The 27181-nt window shown below is 38.2% G+C and overlaps 1 protein-coding gene across 1 annotated transcript in view; it reads left to right on the plus strand.

The window, feature by feature from the left end:
• Nucleotides 1–27181, plus strand: part of IL1RAPL2 (interleukin 1 receptor accessory protein like 2) — a 1091263-nt gene that overhangs the window by 57486 nt on the left and 1006596 nt on the right. The window contains exon 2 of the mRNA XM_059910655.1: nt 3332–3432. Coding sequence (XP_059766638.1) covers nt 3351–3432 — 82 coding nt within the window. The 5' untranslated portion in view covers nt 3332–3350. The remainder of the gene's footprint in view (nt 1–3331; nt 3433–27181) is intronic.

The raw sequence follows: 27181 nt of genomic DNA on the forward strand, positions 1-27181 counted from the left end.
TATTCTAGGCAAATTATAGTCCTTACAAACTGTCAACTTTTAGACAGAAATAGTGAAGGTACAATCATGAGTAAGATGGGTTGAGGGTAGGGAGAACCTGGAAGTCTCCTAATAGCTAACCAGCAAGGTTGAGTTGGTAACTGAGAGAATACAGCAGGAAGAGCTAAATCAGAGATGAGCCAATGTTCTTATCAAAGTCACTGGGGGTGATATAAGTTCTAAAAAGGGAGACAAGACAGGAGAGTTAGAATGTGCCTATGGTTCAGGAAAAATTTGAAGTATAAGCCTTCTTTTGAAAGTCCAGAGGCTACATAATCTTTTGAGCTGGAAATTGGACAGATAGTCTATATAAAACAAAGAAATGTGTGGAGTTTATAATGGTATTTTCAGAGTCTTGGTTTGGGATCTCCCAAAAGCAGACCCAAACACAAGGATTTGGATGTAAGTAGTTTATTTGGGAGGTGATCCCAGCAAGTACTACAAGGGAATGGCAAAGTCAGACTAGAAGGGAGGAAAAGCAAATAGAGTGTGCTAATGAGCAGTTTGCCATTCAGTCCTACTGGAACATTCCAAGGGGTGAGGAAGCTGGGGTATTTATTCACCAACTCCCATCATTGAATGAGAATCACTCACGGTGTGTTAACAACCTGGAACTTCCAGTCAGCCTCCTTTGCTATTCAAGCTGCTTTTGCAGATAGAGAAGCACCTCTGGCAAAGAAACATAGGAAGACTTCTGTGCAGATGACTTTTGGGAGGGCCAAGAGGATATGGATAGGGTACCAACAGAGTCTGCTACAGCAGGAGATGGGGCCCATATCAGATTCGGATAATCATATATTAGATAAGAGAGATTCTATTTCAAATAAATGGGTAACTTGGGAAGAAAACCACTGAAAGCTGCAATTTATTTGTGTTACTTGAACCCTTGATATGTTGTTATCTACATTGATATTCCCCTTTCATTCATTAAAATATTTACTGATAACCTATTATATGTCCAGCTCTATGATAGATGCTGAGAATACAACAGCTAATGACTAAGTGACTGCCCTCATGAAGCTTACATGCTAGTGGTCAAGGAGTGGGTAAAAACAACCAAGTTAATAAATGTAACTGATTTATTAAGCGTTTCAACTCATTGAAGTATAAACATGGAATGATACTATTTTTCCTAATTGCTACTTCATGTGCTCTACTATACTTCCTTTTTCCACTAGGAGTCAGGGACAGTGATAAACATTTCAGTTTGATTCTATCATTTTTCAGATATTTTTCTGAGTTTTGTTCTGATTTTAAAGACTTTGTCTTAGTCCAAGATCCTATCTGATTCAAATATTGTATCTTTCTTTTTTTTTTTCAAACAGAGGAGATATGTGGCTCTCATGGCTAGGAATTTGGAGGGTGCGTGGTAGGTTTTCACACATTTTCCCTTCTTCTTCCTCTTTCCTCTGTACCTTCTCCTTTGGTGTTGCATTGGGATAGGTGTGACTGGAGAAGAGGGAGAGGAAAAAGAAATGCTTGTGATTGCCTGTGTCTTCTCCTTGGTTGGTCATAACTTCTCATCTAGCTGTCTATATGCGCTGTATAAACAGGTAGTAGTTACAACAGGCCTGATGATGAGATTCTCCCCCAAGCGTCTCCTCTGGATATTGGAAGTCCCTGGAAAGATTTGATTACATCTTCCCTCAGTTTTAGCTGGTAGCATCATACCACTTTCCTCTCAGGTGGACTCATTTTGCCCCATGTTGCAAAGCCTATGACAAGAATCATCTGTTTACCCAATCCAAGATGGATCTTTGGTAATGTGCCAAATCCAACTTGCATGCTTCTTGGGACCCGGAAATTTGGTGTATGTTGGGGATGGATAGGGATTAGTCCTGGCCCCCTGGTCATCTGGAAATCTCCAGCATACCATCTCTCCCCAGGGTTCTTTATTCCTGCTTCAGTGGTACAAGGGAAGTCCAACATGACAACTGGGAAAGCAAAGCCTGTCTTTGTTATCAAAAGACCTCCTCTTCCTTCCCAGACCTCTGTTTATTGATGGAGTTGGTGGTGGAGGGGGGCAGTATGATGAAGAACTAGCTGCACTGAATAGTTGAACTGGTGGCCTCACCCAAACATGAATTTTTCTGAATTTAAGATATCAGGTGGATCTTTTGGTCAATTCTGGGAAAAGAGGATCCCACCCAACACTTGATATCATCCTGTTACTCTTACATTCTGGGTAAGATTCTGCACTTTTAGGTACAAACCAATTATTCAGAAAACAAATCTTTATATGGAATTCTGGATCTTTAAATGTTATCCAGAGCTTGTTTTTGTCTTTCCATTCAGGTTTGCTTCCATCCATTATTTCAGGGATCTCTCTGGTTTCACCCTCATGGTCCCCTTTGCTATTTTTCTATCTTGGGTTTATGATGAACCCAATGTACCTCTGTGGTGCTTATATTCTGATTTGTAAAGAATTCTAAATGAGCCCTCATATAGGAACCAATTTACTGAAAAGTCTTAACTCAATGGAATAAACACTTAAAAACGTTTTTGTTTTCTCCCCAAATGCCTACCGATCGTGCTTTAGTCAATTCTATTCCCTTTTGGGGGGGTTCTTAACAATATCTCAGTTCAATTCCATACTTTTCTCAGTTATTTTTCATTTCAGAACAGTTTCATTCCAATTATTTAAGATTCGGTGCTGCTGATTTTAAAACATCAGTGTCAAAGTTGAGTAAAAACTCTTCCTGTCACATAAACACAATAACTATAAGTGCTGATCAGTCTTATGAATAAAACAAGCAAGGAGGTGAGCTAGTGAATGACAGAGTGAGACTTTAAGATTGGGTAGTCAGGAAAGGCCTTTTTGTGGGACTGAGACCTATAGGATGTTAATGAATGTGAGTGAAGAGTGGGGAGGAGTATTCCAGCAGGAAGACCTAATGCAAAGGCCATGAGGAGGAAATGACTAAGGCATGTTCCAGGGACAAATACAATGTCCGTAGTGGATGGAGCATAGCCAACGAGAGGGAAAGTGCTGTGGAATAAGATCAAAGAGGCAGCAGGAGCCCTACTTGCAGGCCCATGAACGTCTAATGGAGGGGGTTCAGATTTTACTCTAAATCCAGTGGGAAACCATTGAAAAGTTCTGAGCAGGGAACTTTGACATGATGCAATTGTGAACTTTCATATTTTCTTCCATTTGCATAAAAATAAAGCCAGAAATCACCAAAATGTCATTGTTTCTGTAATGTGTCTTCAAGGTATGTGAAATTATAGCTGCTGCTTTGTTGAGGCCAAGATCTGGATTCAAACTTCATATGCTTTTTTGACTTTTCAGCTGCCAAGGAAAGTGAACAATGAAGCCACCATTTCTTTTGGCCCTTGTGGTCTGTTCTGTAGTCAGCACAAATTTGAAGATGGTGTCAAAGAGAAATTCTGGTAAGTTGCTGGCAACTTCTCATGATTTGGTCAAAAATATATGCTTTTTGTGAACATCTAGAGAGCATCTGTGTCTTTAACTACAAATATCTTTAAACAGAAGCACTTGTAATCCAGCTATGTTGGAAAGTAGCCAAAGTAAAAATGAGATTTTAGCCTACCACTGACAAAATGCTGGGAAACCAGTGGAATTTTGTTCAACTTCAGTGGCAGTATACTCTCAGTGGACAATAAAATGTTAAGGGCCTTCTTAGGGTTGGTTACATTTGCTAGTGCATATACACCTGGGAGTAAACATTTGCAAATGAGAAGACAGGAAACCTTTAAAAGTATATATTCTTTGCCTCCTAATTGCGTATGCAGCGTTACAGTTTAAATGAAAGTTTTTGACAAATATCAGTGAGCTTTATTTCCTCACACCTTCACATTTGTACCAAATCCCTAACAGGCGGAGGTTTAAAGCTTCCAAGTTTGGAAATATTAGCTAATTGCCTGAAGAGGAATTTCTTGAGAATAAATATCTATTCCTAGAACATGGTGGTCTGGTAGGCAGCCATGATTGTACTAAGAGATTAGCTGTAGCCAGTAGATATCCCAATCAAAGCTTAATCATTGTTTAATAACACTTGGATATATATGTCTTTCAGCTTTGATTATATATTTTAGCTATAATTACAAATCATGCATGAGATTTTAAGAATTGATTTTCTGTCTGTAATCATTCCAGTAAGACGTTGAGGAATGTATTGGTATGTGGAAACAAAAGGCTATGGATGGGGCTTTCTGCTGGCTTCTAATTCAGTTATTTCCTAGAATTAAATGTACGCTCTTTACTTTCTCATTAAGTCTAAAACCCAGGCAATAAAGTACATGCCTATTTTTCAAAGCAATAAATACTGGCTGGAGCTTGGAGTTTGGTTGATGTTTGTTTTCTAAGGCGAGAATACTTGATCATTGAAATTGCTAAAGAATAGTATTGTTCTTCAATTGATAGTATATTAATAAATCTTTCACAAAAGTGGATCACAGGTTATATAATAGAGAAACACTACTGAAGTCCAAAGGATTCTGGAATGGTAAAGGTAGGGGAATATATTGGCTTTTTCTCCCCCATTAAATACTTATGAATGTCTTTAACACGTTTTTGTATATTGTGACTCTTTCTGCTGTATTTGTGTGTAACATTTTACCTATAATATCTCCAGCTTGGCCTATTTTACGTGGCTGTCTTTCCTTGCCTTACTTTTGAAGTCACATTTTCACTTTCAATCTTGGCTCAGATTGATTATTGCTGAAATAAAATACTTGGAGATATTACTTACTAGCGATGTAGCCTGTTGGACTGGATCCCATTTTCCTCACTTGGTTATGTTATAATGTCTGTAGCAGAATCTGAAAGCAAAAAAAAAAAAAAAATTTGAGAATTTAAAAAGCCATCTATATTATGATAGCTTAATTCAAGTAAAATCCAATCTGAAAAACAAAAACAAGTTGCTACCTGCATATGCTGTCTTGTTTTCTTGGTTTCCTTATTATTTATGAGGAGGGATGCTGTTAAAAAAAATGTATACACACACACACACACACACACACACACACACACACACACACATACACATACATAGATGTAGTTATCATTGATGTGAAGATGTCCTTTAAAGATCAACATTTTAATGCTCTGCCCCTTTATTCTTACCAAGTATGAGACTGTTTGTGGCTTATTACGGGTTCTTAGCTTTGTCTTCTCAGTGTAGGCAAGTGGTGTCATATCTGTAGTGTGCTTTATTAAAGAAACATTACCCCAAAAGATATTCCCCTTAGAGTGAATGTATTTGAATTGTTTCAGTCTCCTCTTCCCCATCTGTTTACCCTCAGCTACCTCCTAGGACATATAGCAATTTTAATATTGGAACAAAACTTTTTGTACAGGTCTGGGCAGTGGAGATGGTTTGAATACAGTTGGCCTTTTTTCTTATGCCTTCCTCCTATTTACATTGTATATGGAATAGAAAGGGAAGACTAATAGGTTGACGTTGGTTTGTGCATGTCTGTGTGTGTAGTGTTTGTTTTTTACTTCAAAATACAGAAATAAAACCAAGCATGGAATGGATAAAAGGCACGTTAAGTTGCACATATCTGATGAAGATGGGGGTCCTTTGGAGCAGTTGTTTTCACTCTTGCCTTATTTCACCACTTTCATCATAACCCCCATCCTAGCCCCTACAATCCTCTTAATATTACTGTTTTATGTAGGAAAAGGAATTACTTGCACTCTCATTATGATGGTCCTATTTGAGTTGGCCTTATCGTTTGAAGAACATTAAAATTACTCTGGCAAATCTGGAGTACAAAATTTTGTTTCATACAGTCTGTGAGGTCCTTTGGCCTTTGCCAGTTAAAGAGATCTGGATTAAACTTGCGTAGTTGTTTAGCCAATGGAATAGCCAATGGAACTTAGAAATTTTATTTTTCTCCCCTCCTTTCTTTCCTTCAAGTCAAAAAATGAAAAGTGATTGTGTCCTTTGCTCATTAACATTTATAACTGTTTAGTGCCAGATGTGACGCCAGTTATAATGATTTCTGTGCAGTTCATTATAGACAAGAACCCTTTTCACTAAGATCCCTACAAATACTTATGCCAAGTACCTCCTTATGCACAAGACAGAGGACCAAGTGATGAAAGTTTCTTTTTCTGTACTTGCCAATCAGGGAAAATAATAAGACTCAAGGTTTTTTGTTTTGTTTTGTTTTGTTTTTAAATCTACTCTGGGCACATATTGAAACAAACCTCCTGGTTTTGGGTGCTATGCAATTTTTAGAAGCTACAGCACAGGTTATTCTTTTAGGTAATGCCCATGCACATTAGGTAAGCCCAATCATCAACCCTGGATCGGAAAACAGCAAAGATGGCTCTGAGATTGCATCTAGGGCTTGGTTACATTAGAACATACTAAAATGCACAGCATCTAATTTTAAGGATTATAGCTGATTGGCAAAGTGTGGGCTTGTTATCTTCCTCACAGAATACTCATGAGGTCCTTCAGCACTGGCATTATCTAAATTTAGGACTAAATAGATAAGGTCATTTAGAAAGTCTACTCTATGAGAAGTAGGTTTGCTTTACTTAAAGGTGTCAATCTTTATGGCAGGGAATTGGCTAATATCTTAACAAAGGCTAATGGCAGAAACACCCTGTAGAGGACTTCTAATTATCTAAAATTAATTTTTAATAAGATGGGTGGGGAAATAACTCCCAAGGAGAGATCACACAAGGGCTTCTATTTAACTATTTTGTCTAACCTGAAAAATTATGTCTCTAGGGTATACACGGACTTAATTTTTGGGGGGAGGGCATTAACCTGTCCACTTTACTTTTTTCTTGCTTTTGCTGGTACTGCTGCTGCTGCAGGAAAATGTGAGCTGTATTAGGCAATTATTGGAATTCAGCTCTCCTAGCCTGGATCTTCTTATTAGAAGGGAAAGGAATAGGATGACCAATTTGATGAGAGGGTATGTTAAATTCTGAACCCAAATTTGGTCATCTTGCAGTCAGTACATCTGGAGGATGACCATAAAACAACTTTTCAGTGATCTGGTGTTTGAAGGAAAATTGCAGAGCTACTAAGATATCTTAATCAGCTAGAAAAATATAGTCCCTGGTGGTCAAGAGGATGCAAAGTCCTGCTGGCACACAGTGGGTAATCTTAGATACATTTTGGATTGACTTGATGGGGGTTACTTTTTTTTTTCCATTTCAAGTGTTTTTTATTGAGTACTGGAATTTGTAGGTACTATGTTGTAGAGATATAGAATTCTGTTATGTTCCTCTAAAGGGTATTGGTGTTTGTTCTAGTAGCAGTTCAATTACTAATCTTGAACTTTTGGTGCTTAGTTGTATGCTTTGTCAGAGTAGATCAATGGAAAACCCAAGGTATGCCCTGATCATCTATAACTTGGTGGGACTCAATCTCTAATCTGTTTCTCCCCTGTGGATCTTTTTTTCTTTTTTTTGACCTCTTTATTGGAGTATAATTGCTTTACAATGTTGTGTTAGTTTCTGCTGTATAACAAAGTGAATCAGCTATATGTATACATATATCCCCATATCCCCTCCCTCTTGTGTCTCCCTCCTACCGTCCCTAATCCCACCCCTCTAGGTCATCATAAGAAATCTAGCAAATCTCCCTGTGCTATGCAGTTTCTTCCCACTAGCTATCTATTTTACATTTGGTAGTGTATATATGTCAACACTACTCTCTCACTTCATCCCAGCTTACCCTTCCCCCTCCCTGAGTCCTCAAGTCCATTCTCTACACCTACATCTTTATTCCTGTCTTGCCCCTAGGTTCATGAGAACCACTTTTTTTTAAGAATCCATATATACGTGTTAGCATATAGTATTTGTTTTTCTCTTTCTGACTTATTTCACTCTGTATGACAGACTCTAGGTCCATCCACTTCACTACAAATAACTCAATTTCATTTCTTTTTATGGCTGAGTAACATTCTATTGTATATGTGTGCCACATCTTCTTTATCCATTCATCTGTCGATGGACACTTAGGTTGCTTCCATGTCCTGGCTATTGTAAATAGTGCTGCAATGAACATTGTGGTACATGTCCCCTTTTCAATTATGGTTTTCTCAGGGTATATGCCCAGTAGTGGGATTGCTGGGTCATATGGTAGTTCTATTTTTAGTTTTTAAGGAACCTCCATACTGTTCTCCAAGGTGGCTGTATCAATTTACATTCCTACCAACAGTGTAAGAGAGTTCCCTTTCCTCCACACCCTCTCGAGCATTTATTGTTTGTAGATTTTTTGATGATGGCCATTCTGATGGGTGTGAAGTGATACCTCGTTGTAGTTTTGATTTGCATTTCTCTAATAATTAGTGATGTTGAGGAGCTTTTCATGTGCTTCTTGGCCATCTCTATGTCTTCTTTGGAGAAATGTCTATTTAGGTCTTCTGCCCATTTTTTGATTGGGTTGTTTGTTTTTTTTTGACATTGAGTGCATGTGCTGTTTGTATATTTTGGAGATTAATCCTTTGTCAGACTTCATTTGCAAATATTTTCTCCCATTCTGAGGGTTGTCTTTTGGTCTTATTTATGGTTTCCTTTGCTGTGCAAAAGCTTTTAAGTTTCATTATGTCCCATTTGTTTATTTTTGTTTTTATTTCCATTTCTCTACGAGGTGGGTCAAAAAGGATCTTGCTGTGATTTATGTCATAGAGAGTTCTGCCTATGATTTCCTCTAAGAGTTTGATAGTGTCTGGCCTTACATTTTGGCCTATAATCCATTTTGAGTTTATTTTTGTGTATGGTGTTGGGGAGTGTTCTAATTTCATTCTTTTACATGTAGCTGTCCAGTTTTCCCAGCACCACTTATTGAAGAGACTGTCTTTTCTCCATTGTATGTGCTTGCCTCCTTTGTAGTAAATTAGGTGACCATATGTGAGTGGGTTTATGTCTGGGCTTTCTATCCTGTACCATTGATCTATATTTCTGTTTTTGTGCTAGTACCATACTGTCTTGATTACTGTAGCTTTGTAGTAGAGTCTGAAGTCAGGGAGCCTGATTCCTGCAGCTCCATTTTTCTTTGTCAAGATTGCTTTGGCTATCCGGGGTATTTTGTGTTTCCATACAAATTGTGAAATTTTTTGTTCTAATTCTGTGAAAAATGCCATTGGCAGTTTGATAGGGATTGCACTGAAACTGTAGATAGCCTTGGGTAGTATAGTCATTTTCACAATGTTGATCCTTCCAGTCCAAGAATATGGTATATCTCTCTATCTATTGGTATCATCTTTAATTTCTTTCATCAGTGTCTTATAGTTTTCTGCATACAGGTCTTTGTCTCCTTAGGTAGGTTTATTCTTAGGTATTTTATTCTTTTTGTTGCGATGGTAAATAGGAGTGTTTCCTTTATTTTTCTTTCTGATTTTTTTGTCATTAGTGTATAGGAATGCAAGAGATTTCTGTGCATTAATTTTGTATCCTGTTATTTTACCAAATTCATTGATTAGCTCTAGTAGTTTTCTGGTAGCATCTTTAGGAGTCTCTATGTATAGTCTCATGTTATCTGCAAACAGTGACAATTTTAATTCCTCTTTTCCGATTTGGATTCCTTTTATTTCTTTTTCTTCTCTGATTACTCTGGCTAAAACTTCCAAAACTATGTTGAATAATAGTGGTGAGAGTGGGCAACCTTGTCTTGTTCCTGATCTTAGAGGAAATGGTTTCAGTTTTTCTCCATTGAGAATGATGTTGGCTGTGGGTTTGTCTTATATGGCCTTTATTATGTTGAGGTAGGCTCCCTCTGTGCCTACTTTCTGTAGAGTTTTTATCATAAATGGTGTTGAATTTTGTTGAAAGATTTTTCTGCATCTTTTGAGTTGACCATATGGTTTTTCTCCTTCAATTTGTTAATATGGTGTATCACATTGATTGATTTGCGTATATTGTAGAATCCTTGCATTCCTGGTATAAACCCCACTTTATCATGGTGTATGATCCTTTTAATGTGATGTTGGATTCTGTTTGCTAGTATTTTGTTGAGGATTTTTGCATCTATGTTCTCCAGTTATATCGGCCTGTAGTTTTCTTTTTTTGTGACATCTTTCTCTGGTTTTGGTGTCAGGGGGATGGCGGCCTTGTAGAATGAATTTGGGAGTGTTCCTCCCTCTGCAATATTTTGGAAGAGTTTGAGAAGGATAGGTGTTAGCTCTTCTCCAAAAATTTGGTAGAATTTTTCTGTGAATCCATCTGGTCCTGTGCTTTTGTTTGTTGGAAGATTTTTAATCATAGTTTCAATTTCAGTGCTTGTGATTTGTCTGTTTATATTTCCTGTTTCTTCCTGGTTCAGTCTCGGAAGGTTGTGCTGTTCTAAGAATTTGTCCATTTCTTCCAGGTTGTCCAATTTATTTGCATATGGTTGCTTGTAGTAATCTCTCATGATCCTTTGTATTTCTGCAGTGTCAGTTGTTACTTCCCCTTTTTCATTTCTAATTCTATTGATTTGAGTCTTCTCCCTTTTTTTCTTGATGAGTCTGGCTAATGGTTTATCAATTTTGTTTATCTGCTCAGAGAACTGGCTTTTAGTGTTATTGATCTTTGCTATTGTTTCCTTCATTTCTTTTTCATTTATTTCTGATCTGATCTTTATGATATCTTTCCTTCTGCTAACTTTGTTTTTTTGTTGCTGCTGTTGTTCTTCTTCTTCTTTCTCTAATTGCTTTAGGTGTAAGTTTAGATTGTTTATTTGAGCTGTTTCTTGTTTCTTGAGGTAGGATTGTTTTGCTATTAAATTCCCTGTTAAAACTGCTTTTGCTGCATTCCATAGGTTTTGGGTCATCGTGTTTTCATTGTCATTTGTTTCTAGGTATTTTTTGATTTCCTCTTTGATTTATTCAGTGATCTCTTGGTTATTTAGTGGCATATTGTTTAGCCTCCATGTGTTTGAATTTTTTACAGTTTTCTTCCGGTAATTGATATCTAGTCTCATAGCATTGTGGAAAATATACTTGATAAAATTTCAATTTCCTTAAATTTACCAAGGGTTGGTTTGTTACCCAAGATATGATCTATCCTGGAGAATGTTCCATGAGCACTTAGTGTATTCTGTTGTTTTTGGATGGAATGTCCTATAAATATCAATTATGTCTATCTGGTCTAATGTGTCTTTTAAAGCTTGTGTTTCCTTATTTATTTATTTATTTTTGAATGATCTGTCCATTGGTGACAGTGGGGTGTTAATGTCCCTTACCATGATTGTGTAACTCTCGATTTCCCCTTTTATGGCTGTTTGCATTTGCCTTATGTATTGAGGTGCTCCTGTTTTGGGTGCATAAATATTCACAGTTGTTATATCTTCTTCTTGGATTGATCCCTTGATCATTATGTAGTGTCCTTCATTGTCTCTTGTAATATTGTATATTTTAAAGTCCATTTTGTCTCATATGAGAAATGCTACTCCAGCTTTCTTTTGTTTTCCGTTTTCGTGGAATATCTTTTTCCATCCCCTCACTTTCAGTCTGTATGTGTCCCTAGGTCTGAAGTGGGTCTCTTGTACACAGCAAATATACGGGTCTTGTTTTTGTATCCATTCAGCCAGTCTATGTCTTTTGGTTGGAGCATTTAATCCATTTACATTTAAGGTAATGATCACTCTGAGTGTTCCTATTACCATTTTCTTAATTGTTTTGGGTTTGTTTGTTTGTTTTTTTAATTTATTTTTTTTATGGCTGTGTTGGATCTTCGTTTCTGTGTGAGGGCTTTCTCTAGTTGTGGCAAGCGGGGGCCACTCTTCATCGCAGTGCGCAGGCCTCTCACTATTGCGGCCTCTCTTGTTGCGGAGCACAGGCTCCAGACGCGCAGGCTCAGTAATTTTGGCTCACGGGCCTAGTTGCTCCGCAGCATGTGGGATCTTCCCAGACCACGGCTCGAACCTGTGTCCCCTGCATTGGCAGGCAGATTCTCAACCACTGCGCCACTGGGGAAGCCCCTTTGGGTTTGTTTTTGTAGGTCTCTTCCTCCTCTTGTGTTTCCTGCCTAGAGAACTTTCTTTAGCATTTGTTGTAAAGCTGGTTTGGTGGTGCTGAATACTCTTAACTTTTGCTTGTCTGTAAAGGTTTTAATTTCTCCGTCAAATCTGAATGAGATCCTTGCTGGGTAGAGTCTTCTTGGTTGTAGGTTTTTCCCTTTCATCACTTTAAAAATGTCCTGCCACTCCTTTCTGGCTTGGAGAGTTTCTGCTGAAAGATCAGCTGTTAACCTTATGGGGATTCCCTTGTATGTTATTTGTTGCTTTTCCCTTGCTGCTTTTAATATATTTTCTTTGTATTTAATTTTTGATAGTTTGATTAATATGTGTCTTGGCATGTTTCTCCTTGCATTTATCCTTCATGGGACTCTCTGTGCTTCCTGGAGTTGATTGACTATTTCCTTTCCCATGTTAGGGAAGTTTTCAACTATAATCTCTTCAAATATTTTTTCAGACCCTTTCTTTTTCTCTTCTTCTTCTGGGACCCCTATAATTCGAATGTTGGTGTGTTTAATGTTTTCCCAGAGGTTTCTGAGACTGTCCTCAATTCTTTTCATTCTTTTTTCTTTATTCTGCTCTGTGGCAGTTATTTCCCCTATTTTATCTTCCAGGCCAGTTATCCATTCCTCTGCCTCAGTTATTCTGCTATTGATTCCTTCTAGAGTGTTTTTAATTTCAGTTATTGTGTTGTTCATCATTGTTTGTTTGCTCATTAGTTCTTCTAGGTCCTTGTTAAACTTTTCTTGTATTTTCTCCATTGTATTTCCAAGATTTTGGATCATCTTTACTATCATTACTCTGAATTCTTTTTCAGGTAGACTGCCTGTTTCCTCTTCATTTGTTTGGTCTGGTGGGTTTTTTTCTTGCTCCTTCATCTGCTGCATATTTCTCTGTCTTCTCATTTTGTTTAACTTACTGCTTTTGGTGTATCCTTTTCACAGGTTGCAGGTTCGTTAGTTCCCATTGTTTTTGATGTCTGCCCCCAGTGCGTGAGGTTGGTTCAGTGGCTCCTGTAGGCTCCTGGTGGAGGAAACTGGTGCCTGTGTTCTGGTGGGTGGGGCTGTACCTTTTCTTTCTGGTGGGCAGGGCTGCATCGGTGCTGTGTTTTGGGTTGTCTGTGAACTCAGTATGATTTTAGGCAGCCTCTCTGCTAATGGGTGGGTTTATGTTCCTGTCTTGTTAGTTGTTTGACATGGGGCATCCAGCACTGGAGCTTGCTGGCTGTTGGGTGGGGCTGGGTCTTAGTGTTGTGACAAGATCTCTGGGAGAGATCTCACCATTTGATATTATGTGGCGCTGGGAAGTCTCTCGTGGTCCAGTGTCCTGAACTCAGCTCTCCCACCTCAGAGGCTCAGACCTGACACCGGGCCAGAGCACCAAGACCCTGTCAGCCACATGGTTGGTCCACGGTCCCCAGGATGGTCGCAGCTTCGGTGGTGGGGCCCCTCCAGAGCTGGCAGTGCAGTGAGGCTGCCCTCCCCTGGGGCTCCGTGGCAGCTCTGCGACAGCAGAGGGGAGAGACCCCAAGCCAGGAGTTCCAGCTTTGCTGAAACATGGGCTCCGCTTGCTCTCCTCTGGATCTTATTAAGACTTACTTGACTTTAGGCTTTGTTGGGGAAGGTGTAGAGTAGGCCGTATTCTGTGACATAGTTCTTTCTCCTAAAGCAGGACTTTTCTGGAATCTTAGCTGAATGCTCAGATGTTAACAAGGTATTCCCCAGCAGTGTTTGTCCTCTAGTATCACTTTTATTATTAACTCTGTGGTGGTCACACTCTGATGAAAAGACTGGCAGTCATGCCCTGTGCTTGTTCAGCCCAATATTCAGCCAAAGATTCAGAGAGAGCCCCCATATAGATTTTATAGTCTCCCCTCAGTGAACTCTCTTCTTTTAGTTAAGGTTCCAGCCACTGTAGCTGTCCTGATCTCTGTAGCTTCAGCAGGACTCCTGAGCTGTTAGGACTTCAATTCACTGAGCCATCGTTGGGTATTTGTCTCCAGTTGGAGAGTTGGTTTGTTTGTGGACCTTACCACATGAGTTCTTCTTTTCTTTGAGATCACAGTCTTGCATCGTCTGAAAACTGTTTCTTCATATATTTTGTCCACTTTTATCATTGCTTCCTATGGATAAAGCTAGTCTAGTTTCAGTTTATATCATCATAGCCTAAAGTGGAAGTTTCCCTGTTACCTTTTGATACTGCATCATTCTTTCAGCACTTCCTTGCTTTTTGTCATAAAGATGTGCCAGAGTTACATTCCTTCTTTCTCTGCCCCAGCTCTGGAATTAGCCATTTTCCTGATTTCTTTCAGTGGAAAGTGGTATTTAGAAATCATTTTTAAAAATTGTGATTTGATTCTGATACTTCCAATTCAAATCCAATATGACAGGGTTCTTCCTCACCTTTACCCATTCCATATTTTTATCTCCTTTTCTGACAGTGGGAACCCTTATTCCCATCAACACTGATGTATTAATACTTACTTAATTATTTTATCTTTAGTTCATACAAAATGTTTTCAGAACTACCACACCAAAACTACTACCAACAACAAACCTACTAAATAAAGTACAAGATATTTTACAAATATTTTTTTCCTTAGAAGTCATCCTCCTGAATCTGTATAGTCAGTGTTATGTTCAAAAATTACTTGAATTCTTTAATTTTCTCTCTGATTATGTTAATTCAATATATAAAGTAATTTGTGTCTGTACCCAATTAGCTTTATACTTTTTTGATTAAATTTTATTTTTGAATACATAGAACATTTACATTACTGAAAATTCAGAGTTACAGAAAAAGGAATAAGTGAAAGAAATCTAATTCCCATACCAATTTCTTCCACTTGGTCACACACACCACTATTTGTAATTAATTTCTTTAGCTTCTGGTATTTCCTTCCTTTCTTTCATAAACCAATGTTTTTTATTTCTCCTTGTTTCATACTTAAAATGTAGCAAAACATGACTGTTTACTTTTTTGGTCCTTGTTTTTTTAACTTACTGTGTCTTGGAAATCATGTAGTGGAATTGTTTTGATATTTTTCTTATTACAATAGTATATCATGCTTAATAAAAGTTCAAACAGTATCAAAATAGAAGACTCTCTTATAATTTTATTCCCAGAGATAACTAATCATTACACTTCATGTAGTTTCTTCCAGATAGTTTCTTTGGGTATATATGTATACAGCCTAAATCATGTAGTTTTCAAACTGAGACTCATACTGCATATACTATTCTCCAACTTGATTTGTCACATATTTTTGATATTTATACTAGAACCTCTAATCATTGGCAATACATATTTAACTCAAAAATTTAAATACCATGCAGTTTTCCATTGTGTGGATTTATTATAAATTTAAACCTGTGCTCTATCTATGGAGGTTAAGGTTTTATCTCTAGGTTTTTGCTCTTCCAAAACAATGCTGGGAGGATCATCCTATTATATAGATCTTAGTGCACTAGAAGAGAAAATGTTTTTGTAGGAGAGATCTTCAGAAGTGGAAATATTGGATAAATTTTTTATTTAAAATTTTGAAAGATGCTATAAGTTGCCTATCAATGTCAGTGTACCAAATCTATATTTCCACCGACAGTATATCAGAGTTCCTTTCTCATTACACATTTATTAACTGTGTATTGTCAATTACAGAATTTTTGCTAATCTAAGCCCAAATGAAAAACATCTTATTGTTTACTAAAATCCCCATGTTGGCCATGATGAGTATGTTTCTTGGATTTAAAGACCCTTATAAATATGTGTGTGTGTGTGTGTGTGTGTGTGTGTGTCTGTGAGAGAGAGAGATAGATTAAAATCAGCAGCAGAGCAGTTCATATGGAAAAATCTCTGGCCATTCCATTAAGTTAGGCAACAAAGGATGGCAGAGGAAGAGGAGAGAATGTGAGTTAAGACCTAAGTTCATTATTTTGGTTGCTGTATAACATCAACAACATCTGATGTGATTGAAATATTGAAGTCCTTTATGAAACCGGTCCTCTTTAAATGAAAATGTGTGGATAATTAAACTAATTAAAATATTTAATGAATTTAAAAGCTGGAAAGCAATTCCATGTGGGGATCTTGTCCAGCCCTGTAGCATCATCCAAATACAGAAGTTACCAAGCTTGGTATCATGTTGGATTTATCACTGTCCATATGGGGGAAGAATGAGAAAGAAGTAAGAATAAATTGAGCATTCTATTAATTTTGATGTTGGGATTTAGCCCATCCACAAGAACAGCCAAGAACTGCAGTGAATGGGCTCCTTTCTACTCCATTGTTTTGGAATGAAAGGATATTGTATTTGCCAGAGCAGAGAGAAGCTTTGAGTGCCTGTAATTTCTACTAGGTTAGTTTCTATCATAACCCAACTCATGGGCATGTCGGGCTAAAGTGCATCCCTTTTGGCTCTGTTGACTTCTACAGGTGTAATTTGCCCTAAATGAAGTACGTGTTCTGCAAAAGTATACCATTAATGCCTATTGTAGTTTGGTCCTTGGGGAAAGCTGGCATCCAGAGATTTCTTAAAATATGTACGACACCTCTGGTCCATTAGAGGAATACTGAATATGCAAGTTTAAACTTTTGTTTATATTCTGATTCTTGCCCTATTTTTGCTTTCATATATTTACCTGAAACTATCATAGAGAAGCACATTGTTTTGCGGCGGTTGCATCAGAACTGTTCTCTAAAAGAAATGCCTTGAAATTCAATGACCTTGCCCCAGGCTAAGTAGAGTCAGGCCCTGCTTCTTCGGGTATGACTTAGGAGAGCTGTTTTGTAAGTGTGCTCTCTCTAAATGGCTACAGACAAGAAACACATGGTTTCAAGAGGCACCCATTAAACCTTTGAGATGGGTGACATATATTTGGCATCACTGCTTTGTAGAGAAATGAGACAGTGGTTGCCTGGAACTAAATTCTGCTAAAGAATGTTATAGAAATATGGCATTTATTAACTTACCAAAATACAAGCAGACTGTGTTAAAGCTCCTGTGCTGGGCAGGTGCCAGCACTTAAGTGATCAGAAATGGATGGGGTGTGTACTTTGTCCCCAGGGAATTCAGTAAATCATAGGGGAAGGGAGAAACTAACATGCAATGAGTGCTATTATATGCCAGGCACTTTGTATACATTGTCTCCTCATGCAAAGATACTGAGGTAGGTAGGTAGGTAGGTCCCATATTGTCTCGTTTTCCAGATTGGGAAACTGAGGCTTAGAGCAGCTAAATAATTTGACCACTTTTATATAGCTAGTAAGGGGCAGAGCCAGGATTTAAACCCAGGTTCATCTGGCTCTTGAGTCCTTCTCTTAAATCCTCTGCCATGCTGCCCCTTTGTATGGGCACCATTATCTTCATTTTATAGACAAGGAGACTGAAGCTTAGGGAAGTTACATTTATCTGAGGTCCCCAACTATTAAAAGGTAAATCCAGGTTTAGGACCATGGATTTATTCCAAAGTTCATGGTCTTTTCATTCTACCACAGATATGTCCTATTTACAACTCTTGTAAATGGTATAAAATAATAAGTGTAATAAAAGAGGTACAGATACAGTTCCTATGAAGAAGATATTATTCCCAGCTGAGGGTGAGGGTGATTAGGGAAGGCTTCATGAAAGAGGTGTCTTTTGACATTGACTTTGAGGACTGGGTGGGGAATAGTGATGGGGGCTATAGTCATAGCAGAGAGAACAGCAGGTGCAAATGTATGGATGCCTAAAATGCATGCTATTTTTGAGTACTCAGTAGCCCAGATTGCCTGGAGGATAGTATAAGATTCAAGTAGTTGAGGAGACATATTTGCGCAGAAACAAGTAGCTAGACAGATGGTGTCTTGACTATATATCCAATTTTAAATTTATAGGAAATATATTGAGAGCCTAGAAAGGAAATGTGAGTTGAGGTGCCTCATATTGGAAGACATGGGGCAAGGTTGGTGGGACCTTCTTAGACTTCTAGTGTTTCTGTTCCCATGCTTTCCATTTGCTATAATAGGAAGGTTCAATCCAAGATTTATTTTCAATTCTGAAAATGTCTTTTGAATAAAAGAAATTACTGAGTAGACCATCACCTTTAATTATAAATCAGAATGAAGTTTATTTGTATTCTTTAATCTTCAGTCTCAGGGAATTAATGATTTAAAAAAAAAGGAACCTGTTTCTGGTCTTAGCATTACCAGCAGGTGGCACTGTAATACATTCCTTCTATAGCTCTGAAGTAGTGTTTTAAGATCCTGTGGCTGTCTTCAGAGTCTGACATGACAAGGAGTAACGACTTTTCCAGTCACTGTGCTGTGATTGGGCTAATGTTTGCACACATGCACTAAGCACCCTCCCCTAGCCCCTTCCCCTTTGCCCCGCACGATTATCTAGTTTGTGAGAGCTACTCAGATTATTACAGAACTACCTATAGATCTTTCTATTTTTCCCAAAGAAGGCGACTATGAAGCATAGCTCTAGTTACTCCTTTTCAGTTAGGTGTTCAGAGGCTTAAGGCAGGGAAAAGTTATGGGACTGGCAGGTTTTACCTTTGGCATTCCCCCTAGCCACTCAGCTTTTAACATCCTTGCTTCTCTGGGATGAAGTGAGAGAGTAGCATTGACGTATATACACTACCAAATGTAAAATGGATGGCTAGTGGGAAGAAACTGCATAGCACAAGGGGATCACCTCGATGCTTTGTGACCACCTAGAGGGATGGGATAGGGAGGGTGGGAGGGAAGCTCAAGAAGGAGGGGATATGGGGATATATGTATACCATATAGCCGATTCACTTTGTTGTACAGCAGAAACTAACACAACATTGTAAAGCATTTATACTCCAATAAAGATGTGAGAAAAAAATAATCCTTCTTTCTTGGACATCTAGCCCTCACCAAGGCTGAACAGTATTCAGAAGATTCACAACTTTTGTGACCTGTCTCTCCCTCTCGCCTTTAGTTAGAACTACCTCATTCTTTAATAGGCAATGGCGAGTTCATCTTTAAACCAACCTCGGCTGGTACATTGGGCACTATTGAGCATTTGATGTTATTGAACATGCCTGCCTTTTTGACACTCTCTTCTCCTTTTGCTCAAGTGACACCTCTTTATCCTGGGTCTTTCCATATCTTTCTTGCTACTCTTTTTCAGTCTCCATCATTACCTTGTTTTCCTCTGACTACCCTTAAAAAGTTGTGGGTTTTGCCAGCATTTTCCCTTAATGTTCCTTTTAAATACCACTTTATACTTTCCCTGAGTTTCTGCTCCCTTGTTATGAACTGTCCACACTGTTAGTGCTTCTTCACACTGGTTGCTTATTAGAATTACCTGGGGAGCTTTTTAAACATATTCTTATACAGGTCTCACCCCCAGAGATACTGATTTATTTAGGCTGGAGTGCGGTCCGGGCATCAGTAATAGTTTTTGTTTATTTTAACTTTGTGGTGATTCTAATTTGCAACCAGGGATAAGAACCCCAGACCTTTTGAGGCTTCTAGATTTAGCAGTCTAGTCTTTATGTCTCTTCCTGGTTACATGCACTATTTTCCTGCTAGATGTGTTCACTTGGCTGTCCCACAGGTACTCTGAACTCCAATTTGTTCAAAACTGAAATTTTAATCTCCACCCTTTAAATTCCACCTTTCCACTTGTGTACCCTGTCTTGGTTAAAATGGCATTATCATGTTTCTGAGCCAGAATATATGGTGCACTCTCTGGGTCTTTCGTAATTTTCATAGTCAGTAATTGTTAAATTCTACTACTTCTACTTCTAAAATATGTTCCAAATCTACCTCACTCCTCTTCAACCTACCAGCCACTGACCAAGTTCAGCCTTTCATTTTTTGTTCTCCTGAACACTGTACAAGCCTCCTACCCGGTCTTCCTGTCTTTGGCTTCCGGTCTCTCACTCGCCCATTTTCCATAATATACTTGCAGATGGTGTTTTTACTAGTTTGTTTGCTTTTAATTATAGATATGATCATGTCTTTCTCTTATGAAATAAAACTCCTTTGGCTCCCTACTGCATACAAGATAAAGTTTATGTGCCTTGTGGCATACAATCCGTGGTATACAAGATCCTACTTAGTTTATTCTTTAATTGATTTATTCATTCATTAATTAAATAGGTCACATGCCCCTCCATGCACAAACCACCCTGGGTGGAAGAATTGGTTGAGATATTTCAAGTTTTCTATAATCTTAATTTTTGTCTATTTACTCTATCAACTATTGGGAGAGAAGTCTTGAAACACCAATTATGATTATGAATTTGTCTATTTTTTTTTCATTTCAAAAAAAAAACCACTGTTCACTTTCCCATTCTGAGAATTTGCTCTTATGCTTTTCTTCACTTGTAAATTACTTCACACCTTCTCTGCCTTTTGATAATCCTACTCATCCTTGAAGAGCCATTCCAAATGTCATTTTCTCTGTGAAGGTTTCCCTGGATTGTCTCCACCCACCCACCTCTTACAGGCAGAATTAATTGTCCCTTTTCTATTCTCCTGCAGCAGTTTTTAAACCTCTATACTAGAAATGGTCATACCCAGATTTAGTTATTTGTATGCCTGTCTGTTCCACCACACGTGTGAACTTTCCAAAAGGAAGAATTGTTTCTTTGAATTCTCTGTATCTATAAGACTGCCTTGTGCATAATAGTTGACTTACAAATGTTTATGAGGTGACTGAATAAATGCTTATGTATTGCTGACAACCTAGCAGACTTGTGGAGTATGGTGACTGAAGCAGAAAGTTGAGCAACTTTGAGTTACTAAGTATTCCACCTCCCACAGTTTGGGATTGTGGCCAGAGCACAGCCTGCCTACCCTCAGTTCTGCCTTTTTGACAAGGAGGATTCACTATGGTTATCAGGGCTCTCTGCAGCTCCATCCTCATCTGCAGAGCCCACATTCACATAGACTTTAGTTTCTAATGAGCTTTCTATGTATAAACACCACTCACTTCAGCTCAATCTCCTCAAAATGCTCGGTGACTTGACTTATTCCTGACTCACGTGGTGTGAACTAGCTAAGGACAGAGAGCCTGGGAGAGCAAGTAAGACTTGTAGGCTGGGAGAGGGCAGGCCAATTGCTTCCTTTTTATTTTTCCTAGGAGAACATACCATCCACGTGGCATGGAATTACAAAGAGCCTCAAGAAAACGCTGTGTAAATGAATAGCCAAAGTCATTCTCTGCAATACTGGCTGGGGATCCCATATTTAAACTTATGCCTTTACTGCAAAGTATTAGACAAAACAACAGCAATGGCAAGAACTGGCAATGTGCAGGTTTTAAACCCTTGTAGTGCAAACATTTTTGACGGTGTTTCCCCACCCCCCCCTTACCCAGCATACCCAGTGGAATGACAATATAAAGGAACTAGACCCTTAATTGTCAGGGGAGTAGGAGGGCCTGATTTTATCAGCACGCTGCTATGTTGGTCAGGCCTAAGTTAGCCTTTTATAGAGCCTCTGTATCTCATCCTTCCTTTTTACTTTTCTTCAAAGCAAAGTCTTCTAGCTCTTTGAGCTCTTCCTCAGTCACTCTCTAATTTCTCCTTTGATATCAGACCCCAGACCTCTTGTACATCTTTTCATTTTATTCAATCCCTATGTGTCATTCTCAAATCCTTTGTGTTTCACCTAACTGCCGCTTGGCCAAAGTTGCTACTAATTTCAGCTTGCTTCTTACTTAGAACTAATTCCCTTTTCTTAAAGAGCTGGCCAATTAGTGAGCAGATATCTAAAATCTGATTTTGAGTTTAAGAAATCTACTTTAGATCCTGATTAGAACTTCAGTGTCATAAAAACGAAAACTGTACAGCAAAGGGGCCCTTAGGACATTTTTTTAATAAAATTGATTATCCAACCATGTTCCTTTCCCCCTTCCTTTTCTAGTTGTCCCTTTAAATTCTGGAGTAGAGCCTCTGCATGGCACTAAAGTGTGGTTCATCAACTCATCATGCTGATTAGAAAAAGGAACAGGAAGCACATCATTTATGGTGAATGTCATGACCAGGAAGTTAGAGCAAAAACATCCTTACAGGCTTTGACAGTTTGTTGCTAGAATGATATTTGTTTTTGCAGTTGTTTTTCAGTCAGAAGAGGGCCTTTCCATTTCCTTTTGCAGGGTCTGAACTCTGACCCCAGCGTTTTGAGGCCCAGGATGTTAGGCTTCCCTCTTGCACATGCAAGAACAGGGAAGAGAATGAACAGCTCTGTGTACTGGGTCATCTCACCTTCCTATTTTCTAATGTGATTTTAGAATTTTTACTTCTGTACTCTTATTCTCCACATTTTAAGATGGGACTTGTCTTACCCTCTGACCTCTCAGGAGTTTTATTAGAAGGGATTTGTATCATCAGTTTCCTTGGATGATCCCCCTCACATTTACTTGGTGCCCTTTTTGTTGCTCTTTATTAAGAGCTTTAATGCCATTTTCACATTCTTGATTATTTATGCTGCTTTGAATGTCCATTCAGGAAGGTGATCAGATTTTTTTCCCTGAGAAAATGGAGGATGGATCTTTTGCATCACTTTGCATAGAATTAGCATGTTGATTTTATATAAACCCACAGGTTACAGGTTAATTTACATAACCTAGCATTCAAGAAGGTAAAGACCTTGTCAAGGAAAATGAAATAAATCAAGACAGCTGAAACCAAGTATATTCAAGCCATCAGAAAATGGGGTGGGCAAAGAGGAGCTGTGGGGTAGAAACTTCTTATAGTTATCCTCACAAAATATTAATACAGTAAGGAACCAGAGAGGTTATCTAATCCAATCTCCCACCAGTGTAGGAATCCCTTCTAGAGTACACCACGCAGATGATGGTCCAGTTGACAGTTATACTTTCAGAACCAAGTGCCTAGTAAAGCAGTCTCTTTAATTTTGGAAAGACTTTAATTGTTAGGAAGCTCAAATCTGCCCTTTTGTAAACTTCCACCAGTGGATCCTAGCTCTGCCTCCTGGAGTCTCACAGAATCAGTCTCATCTAGTGGATCTTAATTTAGGTCCATGGACAGGGCTTAAATGAACCCACAAACCCCCTGAAACTGTAGGCAAAATTTTGTGTGGGGGTGTGAGTGAATGTATGCATGTATTGATATCTGTCATTAAATTTTCAAAGGGAGCATATCATTTTGAGAATATTTATAACAACCAGGGCTGGCTTCATAAGAATATGACTTGTGCAGTTGCACAGGGCCTTATACTTAGAAGGGACCTGTGATCTTGACTTTTCATTTTACACCAGACTCCTCAAATTATGGGGAACTACCCAATGACATGAAGCTTTAACAAATCACTAAAATTCCTACAAAATGAGACTTTGGGTAATTCTACTTTCGGGAACCTATATCATCCTTCTATTTAGCCTCAGATCCTGCTTGTGTTTCCAGTTTATCTTCTTAATTTGGAGTGAAATGAGAGCACCCTCTGCTTCCTCTTTAAGTTCTGTCCAGTTTCTTACCTCCTCTATACCAAGGAATCTTAACCTGGAATTCATTGTCATCTTAGAACTTATCTAATTTATCTGTATATAATATTTCAAACCTTGAAAACAGCTTAAGCACAAGGGTGGATTGAGTCTAACTGGAGAAAATTAACAACTTTCATTAACACTAGGAGAGTTCTTATCTTTTTCTATTTGGATATCTGGAATTTGAGCACAGTGAGTTCTGTCAGAGCAAAAATATATTTTTAAAAGATAGTTCAGATGTATCCAATTTAATTTTATTTAGTTCTATCTTACCTTGCTCTATACAAAAGCTTTTAAACTTATCTCTTTCTTTTTTGATTGATCAGGGTCTTTCCCCCTCAAATGTAATACACAATAAATTTAATATATTGTATTATGTATTCTCATACCAAATTATATGTTTAATTTATAACATCAAAATTAGAAAAGCTTAATTTAAAATTTTAATTACATATTTTATTTCAGCATATCGTTAAAAGAAAGTTCACCACACATTAGTAATTTTGTTGGAGTGGTACACCAAGTATAGTTTCCCCTGAAGTTCACTAGGCAAATGTGTGATTGCTCCTTTGGTGACCTTGGTTTCTGCTGTGGAGGAAGGAAGATCATAGCCACCCTGGAACATGTGAGTGTGATTTGAGACAAATCCACATCGGTCAACTGAGAATAGGTTTAGTCTTCCAAAGATGGTAAAAGGGAAAGAAAATAAGCTCTACGATGAAAGGTTAAAAGAACTGTAATTGTTTTGTCTTGGAATAAAGAAGTCTAAAGGATGACTTGAAAGAGATGAGGTATTTTTGATGAAGAGTTGTTTTCTGCATTCAAAGAGGAATAGATGATTTAAGATTTAGGTTGACATTTGAAGAAATTTTCTTTTAAATTAAGAGAATCATGTTCACTATCTGTTAGAGATTCACTTACTTAAGGCCTCAATCAGATGATATCATGAGGCTCCTTCAAATTCTAAGTTTGCACCCTTGGGCTTAAAATCCTACTTTTATGGTACACCAAGATTGGCATGGGCTTTTTTGCTGATTTGCCTTTCATCTTGAACTTTTTATCTTTTTTCCTAATTATGTGTCAGGCACATGTCCCTCCTGGGGAAGAATGAAGATAAAAGGAAAGATGTCCCTTGTTGAGTGGCCAGAATGACCATCCTTAAATATCTAAGTAGGCATTGTCATTTTCAACTTTGTCATCTATGAGGCTATATAGTTATTTCAATTTTGTTGTCACTACTCAAAACATTTTTACATCTCTTATTTGAGAATTCACTTCAGAACCCATGGCATGATAGAAATAACTCCAGTTTTGACCTAACCTTTGAGAGTGATTTGCTCCTTTAAAATAACCAACATACATTGATCCACAAGCTGATCTTACTAACTAGATTAGTGTGGTAATGTGTTTTCAGTGAAAATCATGATATAACTGTAAAGCAATAGGGTGTTTCTTTGGTTTACAACCAAACTGGATATGGAGACACAATTAAGAGATAAATTTTTTTAAAATTATAGTAGAGCCTAAAACAGTGCTAGTAGGTAGAATAGATGGTTGGTGACTACTTTGGTGACAAGGAAATTATGCATTTGAAATTTAAAATTCAAAATAGTCTCATTATTATATCATATATATAGTAAATTAACAAAATAGTGTCATAGAATCATGGAGAATTAGCTCTTGAAATCCCTTAGAGATCCCTTTGTCTAATGCCCTCACCCCCACCTCTATCATTCTCATATTTATATTTCAACTGAAATGTCATTCCAAGAAGACTGTCACTGGACTCCCAAGAATAGCTTAGTTTCCCTAGTGCCTGGTCAGGGCCTAATAAGTAGTAGGCACTTAATAAATATTCATTGAATGAATGAGCAGATGAATATATTTAGGGGATTGGAAGACTCTGCCAGAAATTACAGTGTCTCAAAGTTACTATCATAAATGTTAATAATTATTCAAAACTCTGGGGGAGGGGAGGGGAAGTAAACTGGTTATTTGAGCATTCTGATTGTTGAGATTCCAGTTAAATGAGAGTTTCCCATAAATAAATATATAAAGATTGTCCTAGTTCTTCAGATATTAAAAAGGGTTCTTTTTTTTAAGGCCGTCTTTGCAATTTGAACCAAATTCAAATGTGACTGCTTCTTGCTCTTGTTAACTGCTAATTGCCGAGTACCCTGTGGAATTGTTTGGCTTGGTATTTTGCTTCTGTAAGGAGCTAACCATTCTCTGGTAAGAAGAGATCAGATTCATGGAAAAGAAATACTCTGCTGCTTATCCATCTTTCTCCTGAAGTGCACCTCACCCCCTTGGGATCTGTACTTTCCATATACTGCCCCAGTGCACAATCCTCCCCACTTTCCTCCCTTCCCAGGATAGCCATACCCATGGGACAGAGACCTGACCTACCTTGGCCATGCATGAAGAACTCATATAGGGTCAGATGCTACATGAGGAATCTGGACACCTGGATTCTAATCCTTGAAATGTTACATTCTAGGAGGTTGTTTTTAAGTGACTTTTCTTGTCTGAGCCTTAGTGTTCTTATCTAAAAAATAATGAGGGGTTTGGGCTAGGTCCAAACTGTTTTCAAATTGTGTTTTTTGCGTGCCTCTGGGTTCATTGGAGTTGCTTCAGGGGCTGATATGGGGGTTGGGGAGAGAGGCAGAATGAGCAGGGCCTTTGGGTTCACTCACTTCAGCCACAGCATCTCCACTTTTATTTGTTTGATATGCTGTGCTTCCCTGAAAGAATTTGTTTGAAAACTATATTCACTGACATTGTGAGAGTGCATAGTAGATGTAATTTAGTCATGAAGATGGTTGAAATGACTCTACCTACCGTTTCATGGTCCAATATTACTGGCTTTTGGTGTTGCTTATTGAATTGACCATGTGACAATCTGATCAATTGCTGTAAGGGCCTATCTTGTTGACCACCTGGCTGCGGATCAACTCAGCAGTAGTGTTAGGTTAAAGATGTGGAAATCATGAGGACCAGTGGTAGAAAAGGCTGGTTTTCCTTCTTGTGGAGATTGTGGTAGCAGATAAACAGTTCTAGACAGGACTATGTGGAGTTCTATTAATATACCTTTCTCCCCTCTACACCTCCCTCCCAAAGCCTAGAGCCAGACTTCCTATAAATGATTGCTTGCCTATAGACTGAAAGCTAAACTGATCCAAATAACAGAGTCATCCCAGAGTGTACATTTTATCATTTTATTATCTCTCATCCTTTCAAACCCAATCGATACTTAACTATAAGAAGCACGATTTGTGCTCCTAATAGGCTGACAGGAAGACATATAGTACTCTAGAGATGGACCAGAAAAGGGGAAAATACATTGTAATCTGAAAAGTGTGTTTTATTTTCAGGTACTCACTGATCTGTGGTTCAAAGTGTGATGGGTTTTCAGTGGAAATGCCCTGCTTTTTTCCCTCAGATTTTGTTATTACTATTTAGCACTAACTGTGTGTAGCATTTTCTATTTGCCCACTGGTTAGGGGTCATGTGAATGGTCACCGCTTTTATTCCAGCTTCACAGATGAAGAGCTAGAGGTTCAAGGAAAAACTAGTGAGTTGGCCCAAGGTCACATGATAAATCGATGGCAGAGGTGAGGGTTACCAGCATCAAGTTTCCACAAGCCCTCACATATGTCATTGGTTCCACTACTTCTGCAGGGACACTGGACAGTGTTAATAAAAAAGCCTTCCACTGAGCTTCTTGGAGGCTTTTACTAGA

Source organism: Balaenoptera ricei, chromosome X (assembly GCF_028023285.1).
Source record: "Balaenoptera ricei isolate mBalRic1 chromosome X, mBalRic1.hap2, whole genome shotgun sequence".
NCBI lineage: Eukaryota > Metazoa > Chordata > Mammalia > Artiodactyla > Balaenopteridae > Balaenoptera > Balaenoptera ricei.